The sequence below is a fragment of the Ambystoma mexicanum genome, chromosome 6q, assembly GCF_040938575.1.
Source record: "Ambystoma mexicanum isolate Mex_15411 chromosome 6q, UKY_AmexF1_1, whole genome shotgun sequence".
Taxonomy (NCBI): Eukaryota; Metazoa; Chordata; class Amphibia; order Caudata; family Ambystomatidae; genus Ambystoma; species Ambystoma mexicanum.
In genome coordinates this window covers 992,614,895-992,635,932 of record NC_090937.1, presented here as the reverse complement: position 1 = coordinate 992,635,932, position 21,038 = coordinate 992,614,895, and the positions used below count along the sequence as shown (strand labels likewise).

Genomic DNA, 21,038 nt, shown 5'->3' with positions numbered 1-21,038 from the left:
ATTCTATTTTTTTCAATGGCTGCATGAAAAGGGAAAACAGACTTCATTTTCCCTTCCCCGGTGGCCATAGTTTTAAATTTTTCTTTTTCAGTACCCCGGTCTTATGAGCTGGGGTACTAATGGCAATAAGCCCCGCGCCTATGGGCCCTGGGGCATTACCTGACTCAGTAATGCCCCCACAGCTCGGGCCCTAGTGCTTAAATAAACTTAAGAGTAGGCCAGGGAGACAAAAATGCTGTTGGTCTATTAACAATCATAAAGTGGAAGTAGTTGATTCCTTCAGATATTTAGGGATTGATTTTCAAGCAAAGCCCACAATTACAAACGTTTCTGCTGCTGCCCAATTAAGAGCAGTTGACAAGAGATATGGTTGCTTTTCTCTAATTCCTATTATTAACGTGTATAACCAGATGATTATTCCTAAAATCACACATGGCGCAGGAACTGGAGATGAAAGGTTAGACTCGAATAAATGATAAGCTATGGTATGGAAGAGGATTCTCTCTTTATCCTCTGCTACTCCTTTTCCAATGGTTTGTTATCTGTTGGGTCTCGTTATGCTTAAGACACGGGTCAATTGGGGTAGGGTGCAACTTTTAAGATATATTTTATGCCCCCCGGTCAATACGCTTTTTGGCAAGCTAGATGTTTTATGGGCAAATCACTCATGTAAGGTCTTGAATGAATGAACTCATGTTGCATTGGGTGTTTTGCTTAATAACTCTTCAACTATTGAAGATCTAATCCACACTCCTCAAAAGGTTAACAAGTGTTTGTTTGAAAATGATTAAATTAACACTAGACAACAATTAATGTCCTATAAAATGTCAGACCATTTTAATGAAGATATAAAACCTTTTAGTAATCCTCAATTTAAAAAAAATATATATTGTGGTAAGGAGAATATACTGATTAAAATTAAACTTAATCTGCTTCCAACGCAGGATGTTATAGGCACTAGACAACATATTCCAAAGAATGACGGTAAATTTCAATTTTGCTCTGTAAATATAGAGACATTGGGGATCATTACGGGTCTGGTGGCAACCCTGCCAGTGCTACTGGTGGGTTGCCGCCAGACCCGTAAAACATTACCGGCGCTTGACTTCCCGGTGTAGCCAGGCTATTAGAAGTCCGGCGGCCGGGAAGTTAGGTGTCAGTAATTATTTTTAATCCCCATTCCTATAGTGTCCCATAGGACGTTATGGGAGTAAGGACACAGAAGCGCTGGTACCGTTGTTAACGGTGCCGGTGCTTCCGTGACGGCTTTGCCTACCATGACCGATGTGCTGGGCAGGGTCAGACCTGTCATGCACAGCGGCTCTGGCAGGCAAACCCGTAGTTTGCCGGTCCATTAACAAGGGGGCCAGTGAGTTTACCGGCACCCTTTTTTCCAGACCAGCAAATTCGGCATGAGGCCCATTGAAACATTTGCTGATGGAATGTATAGCTCTAGCCAGTCGACGTCGGTTCTATTTCGAAAATGTCATGTTGTATCAGCGTACTTTGTCGTGTGAAGATTTATCGTGGCATTTTTTAATGGGCCCGAATGATCATCTAGCAATTTCAGAAATGCACTTTATCGACAATATTTTTTATGTGAACATGGAATGATTAACCGTTTTTTATGATTTAATACCTAGAATGATTTTAGCGCTTTGGGAGGGTTTTTAATCCCATTTTTATCTCTTAATATGGACCTATGAACTTTGATACATTTTTATTTAACTCACAGAATGATTTGAATTTTGTTGTATGATCTTAATTGCATATGGGTTTTTAACATAGATTAATGAATTGTTTAGTTGAATCATGTATAATCATCTGAGGTCTTTTGGTACTGTTTAATGAATTTGATTTGTGAAAAGTGTTGTTTGTAGAAACTGAAACACACAATAAATAAATAAAATATATGTGTGGCAGTTTCAGTGAAAATGCTGACTTTATCTCTCAGCAATGTGATGTGCCTTTCCAATCTGCACTCTGATTATACATTTCAGCATTCTCTTGGTTTCAACTGCAGAAAGACACACACTTTCCATAATCCACTGTTCCTTGTGTCATCTTAAGCAAGCCACCTATGTTCATTAACCAGGCCCTTTCACTATATTACTTTTTTTGGCCTGCCATTTTCTTTAGGGTGCCTTTCCAATAGATGTGATGCCTCTCGCAGGAGAGGCCTACTTGGCCTTTTAGTTAATGTCATTTGAGGTTGTCTTTTAACCCCACACCATGATATCTGGATATTGACTATGCTGGTTAGAGATGATGGGAGTTGTAGTGAAAAACCTCTGGAGGGCCAAAGGTTGCAGAACCATGAGGTAGACCATGATTATTGATCTGTTTAAACTTATTCTGTGATTATTGTAAAGGTGTGGCTGTATTATGAAGAACATTTTGTTTTGGTATTGTGCTGCCTCAGTGTTTGTGAGAATGCTTCTGAAGCAGAGGTGCATGAAAACAGACACTTAGCTTTCTCTACCTGATCTCACACCACACACTGAACAAGAACTATACAACAAGAAGAGTAAATAGAGAGGTAGACTAAGACTTCGTGGGCTACCATTGGCTCCCCTCTTGATAACATTTTACATGGTGGTTTATAAACGAAATAAACAAACACAAAGCATAAAAGTCAAGATTTAATTATTTACGGTCCAAATGCAGGGTGGTATAAAAGTAGTGTGGGGTGAAAATAGGAGCACTTGGAAGAAGAATCCAATGAAGCAGTCAGGAAAAGTGGTGATGGAGGATGAAGAGTGATGCGCAGCTGCCCGAGTGGTGGAACAGACATCCTGAGTCTGTACCATAACAGGTGGATAACTGGGACAGACTTCTCAAGTAGGAGCAGGGCACATTTTGAATGCTGACCGGACTTAGGACCTTGGATCAGCGTGGCAGATGCATGAAATATGAATGTTTAAGATAAAGTCTTTAAGAAAAGGAAAGAGGCCAAAGCAGGATATAGGCAGCTGGATCAGCATGACCGGCTTCCCCAGTGTGTTGTTTCATGGGTGATGAAAGACATGCAACCAGACTGCCACTGGTTGAGATTGAGCTGGTGGTAAGCTTTCCTGGTCTCTTTGCTTTCCCCACACGTGCCTCACTGGCTCCATAGTTTCAGTTCAGCTCCTATACGCTCCCTATGTATACCACACTCGTTCCCTGCTGTCGCCATGGCCTTCCCGTGCTTCTCACTCTACAGACTCGGCAGCATTAGCCTGGCAGCATAGCTCTTAGCAGGGATCATGCAACGCCACGGTTGTGCTTTGCCGGGCCTTCAATATCACAGGACGCACATGAATGTTGTGAGGTACCCAACGGGTCAACACTCATTGGGCATAGAACAGCATTTATCAGGTATTTGTCACAGCCTTGTCATGCAATCAGCACAGAGACGAGAATCCCTGGACGTTTTCCCCAGAAATCTGCTCAAGTCCCCCCAACAAGCAAGGCACATTGCTAATACATGTCTACTCAACATAATCCTCACTCACCCAGCACACACTTGCCCGGACACACAGCCACCAGCTAAAATACCTCTCCCACTTCTGTAGCCCCTCACTCACCTGGCCTGGTGTTGAGGCACCTCCAAATTCATAGGCTACCAAAGCGTTAGAGCCGCATGATGCGACAGAGGAAACCACCACCTAAACAGGCGCACATACAACAAATCACTAGCGATTCTGCTCAGTACGTATAACACACCACTCTGGTGGACACTGGCTGCGGACATGGCTACCGGCACACATAGGAATACAGCAACGACTGTGACAAATTTGATCATGCTGGTCACATAATTCATTCTCCACCTACTTACACCACACTACTCCTCAACACCTCTGACACCAGTTTGCAGTGTAGACCCATGACAAATTCAGGCATGCTGAACACATAGCGAGTCTTTAGCACTCCCCCTGTCTCCTGACTCCTCTCAGCGCCCATCCACTTGCCTGATCTCATGGGTTGCTTTCTACCAGAGCATGGTCTGCCCTGCTAAGCCTTATTTGACCAAATGCACACACTCATTCTAATCTTACTCCGTGACCTCCAACACTCTGGACTTCGGTCCCCAAGCGCATTCCCACCACCAGCGCATTGAGACTATAATAATGGTAAAGGGTGCTATATAGATGACAAATACAAAATACAAATACAAATATCTATGAGACAGCAGCAGGACCAAAGATACAAAGAAATAGAGAAGAAGGTATTGGGGGTTTAGAAAGATCAGGAGTGTTCGGGTGGCACTGGGGGTGGACCTGCCACTGAAATGGGTGCTCGTCATTATTAAATGGGCCCGGCTGGGTGTGCATGGAGGGCTAAACCCATTCCACTGGAAGCCAGGGCAGCCAGCTTTGAATCCCAGGGAGGCAAGGGGAGCAGGTATAATTTTGAAGGTTCCTGTATAGCTGGAAAAAATAAAGATGGAATTCAACAGTTACATATCGAAGCAATCGTATAGCACACAAAAAACATTGTTTCAAAAATTGGATTATCAAAGCACCCTCATGCTTCTCATGGAGGGAGTTGTGGGAAAGCACTAACATTTCCAAAATACACGAAAACATCTTTTAACGTCATATTCCCAAAGCACCTAACTTCAGCTAACGTGCTCGCAGCTGGTTGAAAGTGCAAGACTTCATCATGAAACCCCCATATCACCCACTCCGCCACACCCGCCCCCCTATAAACCCCAAACTCTAGGCAGCCATTATGCTGACATCCACAGCGCCCCTCTTCATCTAAAATGGTGGGAGCTGTATATTATGGTGTGTGTCATACATGATATCATTTCATATTAAAGTGGACCTCTGCCGTGGTACATGATGTCATGGCACGGATGATCTTCTAACGTGTTCACTGAATACTAAATCGTGTTGGGGGGGGCAGTGTGATTGAGCGATTGGAGATGGTGGCAGTTGTTGGAAGAGTGCAGTAGCTCGCTCTGCCTGTCAACCTTGATCCCGGAAATGCGAAGGGCATCTTTTGACATGGGTGGTCAACAGTCCATGAGGGCCCTCCCCTTTGTTTTCTAGTCCAGTATTGTGAGGGTTTGTCCTTCCACTGACCTTTCGCTTTCTCACTCTGCCATTGTTTACCTCCAACATCTCTGTTTTACTCTATTTCTCTCTCTCTCTGCTGCTCTCTCACTCTCTCATTCTCTGTCACTTTCTTGCTCTCCCTCTCGCCGTCACCTTTGAGCAATTTGAGAGAGAGAAAGTTTCACTGAGGTACATGACTGGCTAATCCCATACTCTCCCTAAGTGCAATGCTAGGGATTTTGGTAGTGTGCACGTTTGGCTGAGAGACAAATCTCCCAGGATATGAAAAACACAAGCCTCTATATGTCCTTCGCTGAGTGCTGCAATCTTCCTAATCCTACCCTGCATTTGTGATGTACCCAATGGGGGCTCTCTGTTCTTTATGTGCATTCAGCAGAGTCCAAGGAGATTACATCAAGCAATGAAAAAAAAACTTGAGTGTCCAGGATTAAAGCTAAAGTGGCCCATGAGATGAGCATCAGTTACGTGGAAGGGCCGACATTTGAGATTACACAAGCATTCAATGGTCATTCAGGAGAGGACCGTTGGATATTAATCGAGGAAAATCAATGTTTCTATAAAAAGCGAGTGACAGTGGCAGGTGCGAGGGTAGCAAGAATTTTTGAAGAGATTGAAAAATTGACCACAAGGATGAAGCTTTCTGGTTTCCATTATTTCTGTCCAGTTTTGTGCAACACATTTTCAGGGAGCAAGAGAAGAGAAGTCCATGAGGGAGCCAAGTGGCGGTGTGGTGACCATGCCCTGAATTACAAGAAGAACAAGGAGACCACACGAGAACCTGGTGGTGCTGACGTCTCTGGGGTACAGGCAGGGGAAGAAGAACAAGGGGTGCCTTGAAATAATAACCACAGGAACACCGGAAGAAAAGCAAAGAGCAGGCAGGCATACCAAGACAAGGCAGGGGGGCCTGGTAGGACTAGAATCTGATTAGGCAACCTTGAATTCAAAAGGGAGCTCGGAAGGGTGTGCTGGTAGGAATGGGGTAAACATCAAAATGTGCCACAACTAGCTTTCTTTGAAAGATATCTAGACAGAGGGCCTAAAGAGAAGACAATTAGAAAATTGTTTTTAGAGCGGTGGTGGGCTGGCCTATCGGGAACTGTGGGGATGTCCTGCTAGGCCTCTGCACCTTGGGCCTCTTTTTTGCGGCAACATTTTTTATTTCCAAATGTTCTCATAGGGAAAGGGTTGGGCTTGCTGAAAATGTGTAATATGAGGACAAATTATTTCCGGAGCCTCTTTTGGCTCCCAGTCCAGCCCTGCTTTAGAGAGATTGTGTCAAAATGGCAAATACCACATAAATGTATCATTTCACCTCAGTATGTTTACCTACAAATAAAAACATGACTTTTAATCTTCCATTGAGTTCTCCTTATGGCTTCAGTCAAGGTTTCTAGTTGTTCTTATGGATGGGGGCTGGAATGGATGAGAGTGTAGCTCCAGGATTTACCAATGAAAACATCTAAATGTATTACGTCGTCCGACTTAGCTTTTCGAACTCCATAAAACAGGCACCCAAGCCCGTTTGCTGCCCTCCCCATCCCACTGGCAGATCACCACTGCGATTTCAAATGCAGGTCCACTCGGGCATCACTGCTGCGTAACACAATAGATAATGTGGCACAGACCCTCAATTCACCAGAATGCACAAGGATTTCCGCTTATAGTCCATGAATTAGCAATCATTAGGCTTTTATGATCCTCATGGTCCCTCTTGCAGCCATTTAGTAATCAATGCTGTGTCGTTTTGGTGAAAATGTACTCATAACCGAAAGCATGATTGTCATGTTACGTAATGTTATTTGTCTTTTATACCGCACGCATCTGAAGATATGATACTGGCATGAAAGGGGCACTCATGGTGCAGGCAATGGGGTGTAATGGGAACCTGTCCTACTTGTGTTCCTAGTTCTCCATCCAGGGCATAGCATGCATTATTATAATAGGCCAGGGACGTCATTTAGGGGTTGCCAGAGGTCGCAACTGTGACCTCTGAGGTCTCCCTTGCGACCTCTGAGGTCTCCCTTGCGACCTCTGTCTTAAAAAAAAACGAACAAAAAAAACTTTTTTTTCTTTTTTTTTCTCGGTAAGGCAAGCAGGTGTGGTCAGCACCATGTGGCTCTTTGCTTCCGGAGTGGCTAGCTTTCTTGTTCAGGCCTCTTAAAAAAAAAAAAGAAGAAAAAGAATAGTGCCACAAGTTTAACACTTTCAGCACTGACCCTAAATAAGAAAGAACAGGAATACCAAATAATGTGTCTTTCTGGAATTCTATACAATAATTGCTAGACTCATCAAAGGTTTATTTCAGGCACACTTTGGGGGGGCTAGTCACTGATTTATTCTGTTCTTAAATGACTCAACTCAGTCTTTCATCCTTCTGAGGTCGATAAATGAGTACCAACACAGGTTGGGTGATATTGGGTGTACATTTTTTTCTATATAAAGCGCGGAAAGGTCGTGTTCCATCGCTTCCCGCGAAATCACTTAGGGGCGGGGTCAAATGACATCATTTCCTGTGATGTCATTGGGGGTCAAGGGTCGTGTGATGTCACTTCCGCTACCCCTGGCATTTTGGTGAAATGACATTCCTGTAATAGGCGCGTGAATTTAGCTGCGCAGGGACGAGACACTGAAACACTTTTATACAAAGGGAAACATGTCTTTCTTATAAAGTCTATTTTTCAAAATACCTAATTTATATAATTTCTTTTTAAATTAAACTCACAAATAACCAGAAAAAAAGCATGCTTTTTTATTTCTGTTTGTATTGTTTGGTAATTTTAAAAAAAGCAATACACACATGATCATTTAAGTTCATCTCCATTTGTCATTTAAGGAGCAGGGCACCTTAGAGCCCATTAGAAGCATCTGCTGTGGCAGCTGGTCTTCATTTCATTAATTATTTCCACTTGTAGTGTGAGGGTATCCTAAAGTGTGATGGTAAAATGGGAATGAAGGAAAAGCACAAACTGTTTGTGCTGCTCACAGAAGAAATTACCAGACCTACACTAATTTAACAAGGGAAAAAGCAAAGGCTTCCAACAAAATTAAGAGGCTAAACCACAGTGGTGCATCAGAGACTGCACACAGCAATGTCAATGAGCTTATGCTCGTCGTTGTGGCTTTTGCCAGCGATGTCTCATTCGACATTCACCATCAGTGTTATTGCCACTGAGGCCCTCGACTCCAACGTACAAAGCAATGACGCATTCAACAGGGAGATATTCCATGGTGGGTGGTTCCAGGTTGATAATGAGATAAATCTCACCCCATACTTAGATGCCAGGGAGGGGGAACAATGCCCTCAGCAAGGGTATGATTGTAATGTCTTCACAAATCTTTGTTGCTGATTCCACGCGACACACTGTTTTCACCTCCTCTGTCATTGATACCTTTAGCTCCATAGGAAGCCCGCACACAGAAGTCACAGGCGTTCTAATTCTTCAAGTCCTATGTGTTCTATGTCAACAAGACCTGCCACTCTAACAACACTGCCAGATCAGGCTACTCTAGTTGATGGTGAGTGTAATGTGGCGAGTCGCTGGTTGCATGCTGTCCCTGTGCTGACGTCGGGTGCCCTTGCGGCATACAAACAATGTTCTCCACCGACCGTTAGACAGCCAGGGAGGTGTGGGGGTTGTGGAGAAAACAGTTTCTGGCCGCATGCAGCTTTCCTTAGGACATCTAAATTATCTGACATGAAATAAAGTACGCACAGTTGGCACGCTCTGGTTCATGTCGTGTTGAGAACAAGTAACTAACTAACTAAGGTAAGTCTTAACATGGCAATAGCCTATCATATTCAGATAAATGAAAACAGAGTGCTAGCTCTTCGCGGGTTTTATGGTCAGAGAAAGCAATTCTAAGCACAGCATGCCTCCCAGTGGCTGCTAGATAGGCCCTACTAGCGCTTGCCCCATTACAGCATTCGCTGCTTTCCCTCAGTCTTGGAATGCCTCTGGATTCTCTATACAAAGCAGTCAACTTTTTCTTAAGGTATGCGAGTTGCACAGCCATCATTTTTACCTAGAGGAGGTTGTTCACACCATCAATGCATAGATCAGTATACATACTCTAAAAAGTACACACTTTTAAATTCTGACATAGATACATACATTTTATTGAAATTTGTTCAGAAGTGAAAACGAACAAATTGATAATGTTCTAAACCAAAGCATTCTCCAATGACCCTATGCACCTAAAAAGCATCAAGCCACTCGTGTCTCAATTGTCCCTCATCTAAACCCATCCAGACATAAGGTGCATAAACAATACGCATAACCGAAACAAGCCACTCGTGTCTCAATTGTCCCTCATCTAAACCCATCCAGACATAAGGTGCATAAACAATACCATAACCGAAACAAGCCACTCGTGTCTCAATTGTCCCTCATCTAAACCCATCCAGACATAAGGTGCATAAACAATACGCATAACCGAAAGATGTCAACAAAAGATAAACAGTAGTTTTTGACCATGAGAAAATCCCAATGTGAACCTAGAGGCGACCAGGTCCTCTTACTATTTAATCAGATTTTCAATCGATGTTTGTTTACAGAAAGCAAGATGTTTCCTCGCCAAGTTGCTATGTCACTTTTACAATAAATCTTCGTCAGGATGAAAGACTAATTTTAGAAAGTTAAATCTGGAAATTCTATTAGCTCAACAATTTTCATAATAGTCTCACTGAGATCCAGAAGAGAGAAAAGCATATACAATACCTCACACATCGTGTGTGACTGACTGAGGCAGATTCACACTCGGTGAAATCATGTGATCAGGTACAATTCATTCACACCCACTCAAGGGAATTGTATAGAAGGAAGTCACCAAAGAGTACTAGTGTGAGCACACTCTCTCCAAAGTGGACACCAGGCATCCCAGGGTAGCAGCGGGGACATGAATAGGTTAGTTTATGTGCTCAGTAAGGCTTGTTCCTTTATCGTATAAAATGAGGGTGTCTTATTTAATGAATGTGATTACAGTGTGGCTGCCTTATCAATACTGGTGGGGACACTCAAACCCTTTGTGTGGACGCCATTGTTGCACTGTTGTTTTATTATTGTTTGCTGCTGTTCTGAAACAGCAAACTAATTACTGGTAAAAATATTACATTTTTCAGAACTTAATGAAGTAGGAAGAGACTGAAAGGGTGAATCTAGTAGAGTACGAGTTATCATGATTACTTTGTCGCAGAGAAGCACAAAACCACTGCTGCTTATTGTCTTCCTCAAAATTCATGCTACGCGAGCGTCACTTCCATGATGTTGGGAAGCATCTATGTAGTGCAGGGTTGTCCAACTCCAGACCGCGAGGGGCGGATCCATGTCAGATTTTCAGGATATCACTCTTTAATATTCATGAGATAAATTTGCATACACTGATTCTATATGTATGCACATTTTTTCTTATCAGTATTCATGAGAGACATCCTGAAACCCCATCAGGTTTCCTCCCCACGAGGCCTGGAGTTGGACAACCCTGATGTAGCGTATCTCGTATCCTTCCTTAGGGGTCGTTGTCTTTGGCTGTACTCGGGTCCATGAGACCTCCATTGGCATATGATGGCATTACAGGACCATGTGAGATTGCACGGGGGCATGTGAGCTGAGTCTCTGCCTGACAGCACCTGGCCAAACGAGGCTGGACCTTGAATATGATCACTGTTTCAAGGCATGTGAGATTTTATGGTATGGGTAAAAATAAATAAAGCAGGGGTCATCCCATTAGACATGCTGGTACCAAAGCTACTGGGGGAGGTGTGCGAGATAATGTTGAAACAGACACGTTTTCAAGATAGCGAAGAACAAAGTGGGATGGTCTTGGAGGAATGTGTAGAAGGTTGGTGGAGGGGGGGCATTCAAGAGGCCTGCAAAAGAAACAGAAAAAAAGCTATTACTTGCTGCTTCTGTCAATGGGAGGAAACCAGGGTTCAACAAATTAAGAAATCGATAATGCAGGGACTAGATTGGCTCCAAATGGTGAAATTTCCTGCAAAGAAATTCAGCCCCAAACCCATAGTATCAAGATGGACAATAGTGAAAGGCTTCAGGTGAGTGTGTTTCCTCACAGGAAGCTGTGGTGGGAGAGTCTGGTGGAGATAAGGAGACAATTTCTTAAAGTGTTCTGCACCTGCAAAAGCGGTCAGGTTCTGGATCAGTTGCAGCTGGCCGCTCTCTCAGCCTGACATATGTTGGCTGTACTTTGCTATATAAACCTGTCGCTACGATGAGAGATTGTACATGGATATATCATGGCAGCACCTGGGCATATGAGGCTGGACCTGGCTTGCAATGGCACGTGATGCACCACGTAGCATGTGATAGCTCTGTCGAAGAATTTGAGTCTCTGCTTGGCTCATAATGGTTGTGCCTGTGTATGTGAAGTTTTACACTGTAGTATGAGGATTTACCTGGGCATATGATGGCATCGCCCAGCCTAGAGTGCAGCTCCTGATATACAAAAATGGTCTGTGCTCCTATTGGAATTAATTCACAATATATCATTCAGCTTGGTGTTGTGTGAACTTCACCTGTTTACCAATTAAGGCATATATGGTATGCAGTCATTTGAAAGCACGTACAAAGCAAATAATTACCTCGTGTGAGGATATCATGTCTTAAAATATCTAAAATATACGATCTTACATTTCGATTTTACTATGTTTTAATCAACTAAATAAAAATAATTGTTAGGTTTTTAGAACAAGGTTAAAATACAAAACTCCAAGTCATTTTTCAAATAAAAGGGAAAAAAACAACATTTACAAATAAAAAGGAAGTTAATATAATTATTAGTACTTCTAGTATTACCGCTACTAATAATGTGTTCTTTGTATCCTGCTTCACGGGAGACTCCGCCCGCTTCTAAGCACTTTAGTGACGGGTGTTATAAATTGCCAGTAGGGGATCAGATTTGGCTTACCGACCTCAGAAGGAAGAAAGTGCAAGCTCCCCTCCTGTCAGAGACCAGCGCTTTACAGCCGTGGATAAATGCAAACATGTCTATCAAATAAAAAGGATAGTACAGTCTCCTAAATGTAAACAAACAAAAATAAAGAGTTAAAAGGATAGAGAAATAGAGAGTGAGAAGGAGCCATAAATGCATACATTAAAACACGACTCAATTGGTGATTTAGGTCTGGTCATGGTGGTCAGGAAAACATGGTCAATATATACGTTTCAGCATACACATGACGCAATGTAAAGAGGACGTGCTCAGCCCTTGTATTATTGTTTAATGGTAGGAACTAGTAAGCAGTTCTCAAGATGTCTCCTCGATTTATAGCAATGTTGGGGCAGCAAGGATTGCAGCAAAGACTGGATCAATGGCGTCCGCATGTCAGAGGCTGTCCTTGTGGGAGTCCAGGAATCTAGTATTTTAATTTCAAGGTGATGTGTCCTTCCTTTGATGAAACCAATTGGGAGGTCAATATGCACTGCTAAAGTGGGGGTACCTAACTGGTAAATTGTCCAGGCGTCAACTAATTAACATGCTGAGAAGGAAGGGAGAGAATGGAGGGGAGGAGTAGGAAAACATACAGAGAAAAAAGGGATGGTCAAGCATTCTGTTATGTTGGATACTTGTGCAGCAGCTTCAAGGCTGTCTCGAAACGCTGAAAGTGAAGGGGAGCATGCATAAGGAACTCTAAAAGAGTCAGTGTCGCAGGTGATTTGTAAGGTATGTTATGTCATATTTATGTAGCACCTAACTTCAGTTCTTACTGCCTCGATGCACTGTCGATTGTCTGCAAATGCTGCAGACTGGAGTCTGAACGTGACATGATACGGGTGTCTATTACATTGCTGAAAAACAACAATTTCTTATATAACATTTTTAGCCATAGTTATGTGTTGGGTGGGAAGTACTGTGTGTTTGACTATGCCAATAAATTAGTGATTGCTGGCATGAAAACCTAATGTATGTTTTGGGTCTCTTCCAGCAATTATGCGAAAGCTGTGCTTAAAATGTTTAGTGAGCGAAATGAGTTTGGATACAACCATCTACCACAAAGAAACGGATTACAGTTGTGGGCTCTGCGGGCACATGATAAACTGTGCATTATATTGCAGGCAAAACATGCTATCGTGTTCATTACATTTCAGGAAGTAAAGCATAGATTTGCCAGAGAGGCCTAGTATTGTGACATTATCCTTAACAGTCTGTTGGTTGTGGATGACTGTGTATTGCAACTGTGTCTGAGACGCAAACATTTATCCTGGAGAAACTGAGTGCAGTATAGTACACACCTGTCACTGATATGACGGTACGGTGCTGCAACCTTATTATTTCATGTTATTTATCTTGTGTTTTTTAATGCACCAATCACCACTACAGTAGATTGGTCTACTCTAGAATTCTCTAGAAGACCTCGTTTTGGATACCCCTAGCTATGTACTATTCGAGAGGATGAGAAGAGTAAAGAGGGAGAAAGGTTAAACTCACAGGAAAGATGTGTAAAGGAAAGAAGGGGAATGAGGGGCAGTGGGGGGGTTTGTGATAGTTTGCATGCCTATAGAGTTAGTGTAGAATTATCTAAGATATCGTGGATCAGAAATGGACAAATGCTTAATGCTCCTAAGAATGAGCATATGTACCAGTGTGGGCAGGTTCTACTACTGGTAGTAAAGTACTGAAATGAGTCAGCGAGTGTTTGTGAAATTCCTTGAAGTGTGGAGGCTTGTTTGTCCATAGTTGCTACAGTAACCTGACAGGCCCCAGAGGAATATATCTCTGATTTCCAAGCCAGTTGTTAGAAATGCAACCATTACGTGGACTGAGTGCAAGGTAAATGAGTTGGGCACACAGTTGAAGAAAGATCAGATGTGTGGGCAGTCCCTCAGAGTGCCATACTTGCATGGCCACATACAGATAGGCCGGTGCAGTGGGAGGGAATTGTGTAATATTCTGATAATATATCATCTGAGAGTTCAGTCACTACACATTTCAGGGTTACTGTCAGTAGGGGCTCGTCCATAATGGGCAATGAAGCGCAGACTTGCCCCCATTATGGACGAGCCAAGCCACCTAGTGAAAACCCCCTAGCGCTACCTAAGCTGTAGCAAGAAGCTGAGGATGTGTTCCTGGGCTGGCTTTGTAGTTGGGAAAACATTGTTTCCATTCACTTAAGAGTAACCCAGACAGCACATGCCAAATGGGCCAGGCTAGGCTGAGGGTGTTTTGCATCCCCATCCGTGCATGGCCCATTGGTCATAAGGATTGAGGTGCTGCACATCTCTGCATGCATGGACGGCCTGGGATGTTAAGTTGATGTTGTCCGGCACCGCTGCGCATGCCAGGAAACAGCCAGGGCAAGGTGTTTGATTGGCACCTTCTACTGCGTCCTGGTTCCTGCATGCAGGCTGTGCAGTTGCCGGAGGATGTCTGGAGGAGCATGTGTGGTGGTGCTGGTGGGGGTGATGGTGGGAGCCCAGAGCTGGGGCATCATGAAGGTAAGATATAACACTTTGTATATGAATGTAGGTGTGAATAAATGGCCTCTAGGCACCACCTTCTTGAGGTGAATAGGGGAATTCCAGTGACATTTGAGGGTGAAAGACCATACACATAGAACACTAAGGGCCCAGTTCATGGAATATTTTCTTTGCACCGCCGACACAAACCCTCATTCATGGTAGCGTGCAAAGTGTATTGTTGCAGTGCAAGGTCCGGGCAAAGTCAGCGCATGGACATTTTTGCAGTTCAAAATTACTTTGCACGGACTTTGCACAGCAAAAATACACTTTGCACAGTTCCGTGAATCAGGGTGTTTGTTGGCAGCGCACCAGTGAAAAGTACTTTGCACCGTGCAAAATATTCCATGAATCAGGGCCTAAATAGGGGTGCTACTCTGTTTGCCATTGCCCCCAAATCTGCTGCTCTCAGAATACAGAAATATCCATACAGGTCTGCCATAGACACTGTTGGCATCAGTGCTCTAAATGAGCTGGCGCTCGCCGGTCCAGACTACCTGAACTTCTTTTATTTGACAGACATAGTACAGGCACTTCTCAGCCAGGTAATGGAGGGAGTGTCGGCACTTCTTAACAGTAAGCGGGTGTCCTGGGATAGTGAGTACCTGCTCTTCTGTTGTTCCTTTTGAAGTACCGGTTGACATCGTGCCAGGTGCATTAATAAGGCTCCTGGCACATACAATGGGCCCGTGTGCGTGCCTAGCAGCACACAGGCATTGTGGGATGTTTTTACCCATGCATCCGAGCCCTACCAAAAAAAAAAAAAAAAAAAATGCATTACTGGCATTGAAAACATCATGATGGCCAGAGCTTCCCAGAAAATGCCCAGGGAAATGCATGAAGAATAGGCAGCCACCCATTTTTGCCGATGTTATGGGCACAGAAGGGCACTGCCTAAAACCACCATTGGACTACTCACACAGTAGCCTGAAACCATTGGGAATGGCAATGCTGATTGCCAAAAGCAACCTAGAACTGTGGGGAATTCATTTTCTTAAATCCCAAAAATGGTTGCATTACCAGTACTCACCACTATCAGAAAGCCGGCGTTTTAAAACCACCAGACTTTTGTGTAAAACTGAATAAATGAACCCAAAGCAGACCAAAGAAAGACTTACTGAGAGGTGGATACAATGTAAAGTTATATTCTGAAGTGACTTGAAGGTTTATAACAAGACTGGCTGAGCTCTGCAGGTCTGCAGCGGCTTAAACTGAAACTGGATTTAAAATTACCAAAAATCGAAATGTGTAAATAAACTGAGGGACAGACTTGTGACTGCCACATAGTTTGTCACTGTTAAAATGTCATCGTTTTGAACTTAGAATCAGCATTCTAGCTGCATATGTAAAAATTGTTAGTTTTATTTGAATGCAGAAAACTGGGTAACTAAAAGTGACATTAGCTGGGGCCTGGCTTAAGGAAACTTGAATTCTGCCAGACAGCTACCCCCGACAGGAGTGGGGGCTTGCCCAACAAATGCATTCCCAGGCCTGGCTGCATTCTGTTGCTCCTGCCAAAAGGAGGTCACACACTCTCTGATTGAATTACCAGGGGATTGCAAGAAACTAAAGAAAGGGCCCAGGCAGATGGTTTATTAGGGTGGTCGTAAATGGCTTCCTTTTGAACAAAGCCCTGCCTTGACTCAGGCAGATGGTTTATTGGGGGGACCGTAAAACAGCTTCCTCTTGGCAGAAGCTGGGAGGGGCAGGGTCTCTGAGCTTGGCAGAAACTGGATAAACTGGTTTCTATACCATGTGACCTGAAAAGACACACCCCTGTTGGCCAGAATATGATTTTAAGAAAGATGTATAACTCATGGTGGGGACTTGTCAAAATTATTTAAATGATACCATAATTCTTGTGATTTTTCTGTGCACGTTTTAAGACGCGTTGGGAATTTGCGTGATGTTCTGGGGCAAAACCCTGCTATTTATGTATACTACAGACTCTGTGTTTAAGCTAGAGACATGGGAATTTACTGGAGTATGTATGGACAGGGCGTGTATATGTGTATAATTTTTAATGAAAAACCAATATTGCAAAACCAGTTAAAAAACGCAAAATGTTGCCATTTCTGAATGCAAGCTCTTAGAAACATCAGAGTTTGAACAGAGTATACCTCATGTGATACGTGATGGGTGCATGTAATTTCAAACCACTGTGTATATATGAAATATGTCTTTAGGTCAAATATAGATTTGTGGGCAAACTGACCAGGGGAGGATCCTCTGACCCATAAAACCTACAGCATCACCATGACACACATTTCCTTGCCCCAATCAAAGCAGTGGGGAAAGCTTGACCAATGGGCAGTTGAAAGAGGGGCTGGCTAGTGATGCTGCACACACACCCACTTTCAAAAGACATAAAAAGAGCCACTGGAAGCTAGAGAGGAGATTCAAATCCAGTTGCTGCAACGCGCTCTGCCGGACCATACAACATCCAGAAGATACCAGATTCAACACTTAGACTTTAAAACTCCAAAGAACTTGATTCAGAACTCAAAGCAAGGGCCTAAACCCACAAACTGAGAACTCTTCTCAAAGGCCTCAGCATCCAGCAAACCTAACAGCGGTAGCAGCATCCAGGAGCCGTGCAGATCAGCGCTGGGTCCAGAGAAAGCTGTGCAGAAAGATCCAGAAGCAGTGCTGTACCCAGAGAAAGCAGAGCAGTATCCAGAACCAGAGGCCAGAGATCCAGAGTGACCCAGACCGCTGTTAGCAGAACCAGAGAGCTGACCCAGATCACTGTGAAGTGCCGAGACCAGAACCAGAGTCCAGTCCAAAACCTGACCAGATCCGTGGGGAGGCCCATTTCAAAATATATTGTGAGTACCTAGCAGAACTGTGCAGAACCAATCTCTTAGTTAAAATAATATATTTCAATATATTTTAATCTAACCAGAACTGCCTCCTAACTGTCACCTGTCATTTGGAAAGCTGTCACCTGTCATTTTCTAGCTGCAAGCTGTAACCTGTCGCTTTGAACTTTTAATATTTCAAATCCGAAAAACAACCTTCACAAAATCGTTCATAACTCCGTAACCGTTTGGGCTAGGAACTTGGTTTAACTTTCCTCTGAAAGCTTAGAATCTTACCTTTCCACCAAGCCTAGTACCGACTTGCTACTCCTTATACTTTTGCCGTAATCGTGATTCACGCATTCGCGAAATTTGCCGCGATTCGCGATTTGGTTAAAAATCCAGCAACGTGTGAAAACCGCAGCTTCCTTGCTTTCATTTGCCAAAAATTCGTTTAACCTGCTAGTTACTCCTAGATCCTTGCTAAAGTGAGCCTGAACTCATCCCAAGTATATTTCACTCACCCTGAACCTCCTAAAGGGAATTAAAACAATTTTCAGCATATTCCTCACTTCATTGCCAGCACATATAAAAGCATTTTGGGCCTGTGTTTCAAACTTCTGTAGTCTAAGCTTGCTGGGGTGAACTCAATTACATTTGATTGCATTTCTAAGAACTGTGTGCTCTCCTCTTCATTTCCTTACATTGCATAAGGGGGGGAGTGGATTGCCAGAGAAAAGTGATTACATTGTTTTGTTGAAATCATATTGAGTATTTTCTGTATTGCATTTTCATTCAACATTGCATCCATCTGAAACTAAATAAAGCATTCTCTACCACCTTATTCTTCGGTTCCTATTCCCAAGCGTGCTACCTCATCCTTTATACTACTCCTGGGTAATCAAATCAGTTTATTAGTAGAACATTACCCATTGTTGTTAAGTGCTCATGTTCTGAAGTGTGATATTAATTATTAATTTATTATAAAGTGTGATATATATATATTGTTTACATTCTCAAATAAACCGTTTAAACTTGCAAAACAGAACTACTTCTTGGCTCAGTGGGGTCAGGGGAGTTCCAGGAGAGGGGTGTTATATAGGGGTAGTAATCCAGAACTCATGAACTGGACATAAAGATATATCAATAAGGGTTTCCATTCAGTATCCCAGACTAGGCATTGACTTAGCTGTAGTGCTGGATTGAATCCTCTTACAGCATTCTGCTGGAACCCTGCACACTGCGAGTGCCATTAGGCACACTTAGCAATGGGTGTGCGCCTACATTCTTGGGGAATCCCAGTCGCTTTGAGAAGGGCCTCAGTGCATCTATGTAGTCGATACCCCTGCAGATGTGAAGCACAACGCATGCGCGGTTAAACCCTACATATATGTGCATTTTCTATGGTTTCCGTTCCTGCATTCTGTGCACTATTTTCCGCGGCGCATGGGATTTCTTCTGCCCGAGACGCAGAACAGCTGCTCAGAAACAGGAAGCATTAACCGCAGAGGGCATTGGTTAATTCCCGGGGGTTAATCCATTGATCCGACACCTAAATGCTACAAAACAATAATTTCCTGTGATACTGCCTGTAGGGAAAGTCTATTGTGTCTCTTGAAAAGGTTGTCTTCAAAAGGTTAAGGTGCCCTCTAGCGGCAGTACGCCTAATTACACTGCGCTCCGAAATGGGCGATAAACCCGACCTCCCTTCCCAGGCTGCAGTCGGCGAAAGTATTTATAGCAAATAAAAAGAGAATGTGCGCGATCAAACAAGAAATACTGGCAAATGTTTCACATGGGGTTATACTTATATTCTGCCCCTTTCTCTTTGCAGTATCGACTGACGGCTATTCCCTGCAAGCGCAGTCTCTTAGCAACAGCAGCACCACAATTCCAATTTGCAGATCGTCGGAGGAGGAGAAGAAAGTCACAGTCATGAAGGCGCCCCATTATTCCGGCATTGGCCCCATCGACGAGTCCGGGATCCCCACGGCGGTTAGGACGGTAAGAGAGGCCCCCTGGTCTTATCGCACTCGGAAGAGATGCCATGTGACCCTAAGCTGCCACCTGGGCGTAAGATTCCTCTTACTTCTAAAGAATGTCCCTCTGGCCTTAGAGACATCCCTGGGCCCCAAGACATGGTCCTTTGTCCTAAGAGATCGCCCGCGGTCACATGCAATGCCTTTTGATCCTAAGAATTGCCACGTGGTGCTAAGAGATGTACCTTGGTCCTTAGGGGTGCACCGTCGGTGCTAATAGGACACTTCTTGCTGAAGGGATGCCCCTTGGTCCTAAGACATGCTCCTTTTTCTGAAGAGAGAACCCAGGATTATTACCCAAATTGACCTTTTACAATTGGCCTTTTGTCCTAATTGACCTAATAATAGTGGTCCTAAATGACCTTCTGCGCAATTGATCTTCACCTTTATTTTAATTTTATATATATGTGTAGGGTGGGTTTGGGGTAATAAATAATATAATGGGATTGGGTAGGAGGTTGCAGGGTTTTTTGGATTGATTGGGGGGTTGCAGGATGTTTCCCCCCACATATATGTCCTAATTGACCTTCATTTCACAATCAATTGTGAAAAGGTCAATTCTCCCGCGATCAATTGTGGAAAGGTCAATACGTATACATCCGAGAACCCTTGGCCGTAAGTGATGGCCCTTAGTCCTAAGAGATTCCCATTGGCGCTAGGAGATTCCTCTTGCTTGAAAGACAGGCCCTTGTTTAATGAGATGCCCCCTGATCCTAAGAGATGCGCCTTAAAGATGCTAAGATGTTCCTGGGCTCTAACAAATGCTCCTTTCCCTGAAGCGATGCCTCTTGGCCCCAGCAGATGCTCCTTGGAACCGTTTTGGGGTAATGTGAATGTGTGTGGGGTGATACTTATTCAGGGGTCTCACGAGCTACAGTGGCCAGATGAACCTCTGTCACGGAGAGATGCGTTTTCCATTCCAATACTGTGTAGCGCTTCACCAGTCACAGGCTTTAACCAGCTAATCAACTCCTACAGTGCATTTGGTTGGTAAATTGAATCCCAGGGCTGTGGAGTTGGTGTCGCCCCATGTGAGTGCCATGAGGAGATGGTCCCTAGGATTAAGCAGACAGATTTTGCGCTGGTTTTGTGGTATTGATTCCAAACCCAGTTGCTGTTCCCACAGATTCCCTCATGAATCTGAGTTTCCTAAATGAACCATCAACGGTTGGAAAACTCTTCAATGTATGCATGGCGTTTTCATGATGACACAGTAGCAGGGTATTTATTATTAGTACTGCCTGAAAGTTATATTCTGTATCAAATTAACATCCCAACTTTTCGTGCTTCACTTTTTTCAAGTAGGACTTTGTTGCCTTAAACCAAAAATGATCCTTCATGCTCTGTTCGGAAGCACAGGTTGTGACTTGGATTCCCATTGTATTTTAGCCTCTCGGTGCTAAAATGTGACTACATGCCTTGAGAATCAGACTGCCAAATGACTGGGCTTCCATTTTGCAATCAATTGTGCTCTGGGAGTTGTAGTCTTGAGTCCTTTCAATCAAATAAAATGCATTCAAGTTCAACTAAATTAAAAGTAAAGTCTAGGACTGGAATAGGGTGCCTCCTGTCACATGAAGCCCATTCGTAACCTTAGTCGTAGTCCATGCTACCCATTTCTTGGTACAAGAGGGGCGCAGAGGCAGTTGCAGTGTGTTT

General features: G+C 43.5%; 1 protein-coding gene across 19 annotated transcripts in view; it reads left to right on the top strand.

Moving 5' to 3' along the window:
• The window catches only part of SORBS2 (sorbin and SH3 domain containing 2), a 923,152-nt gene that overhangs the window by 561,774 nt on the left and 340,340 nt on the right, over window positions 1-21,038 (top strand). For all 19 annotated transcript variants that reach the window (XM_069631529.1, XM_069631528.1, XM_069631527.1 and 16 more), the window contains one exon: window positions 19,175-19,344. In XM_069631529.1, coding sequence (XP_069487630.1) covers window positions 19,175-19,344 — 170 coding nt within the window. The remainder of the gene's footprint in view (window positions 1-19,174; window positions 19,345-21,038) is intronic.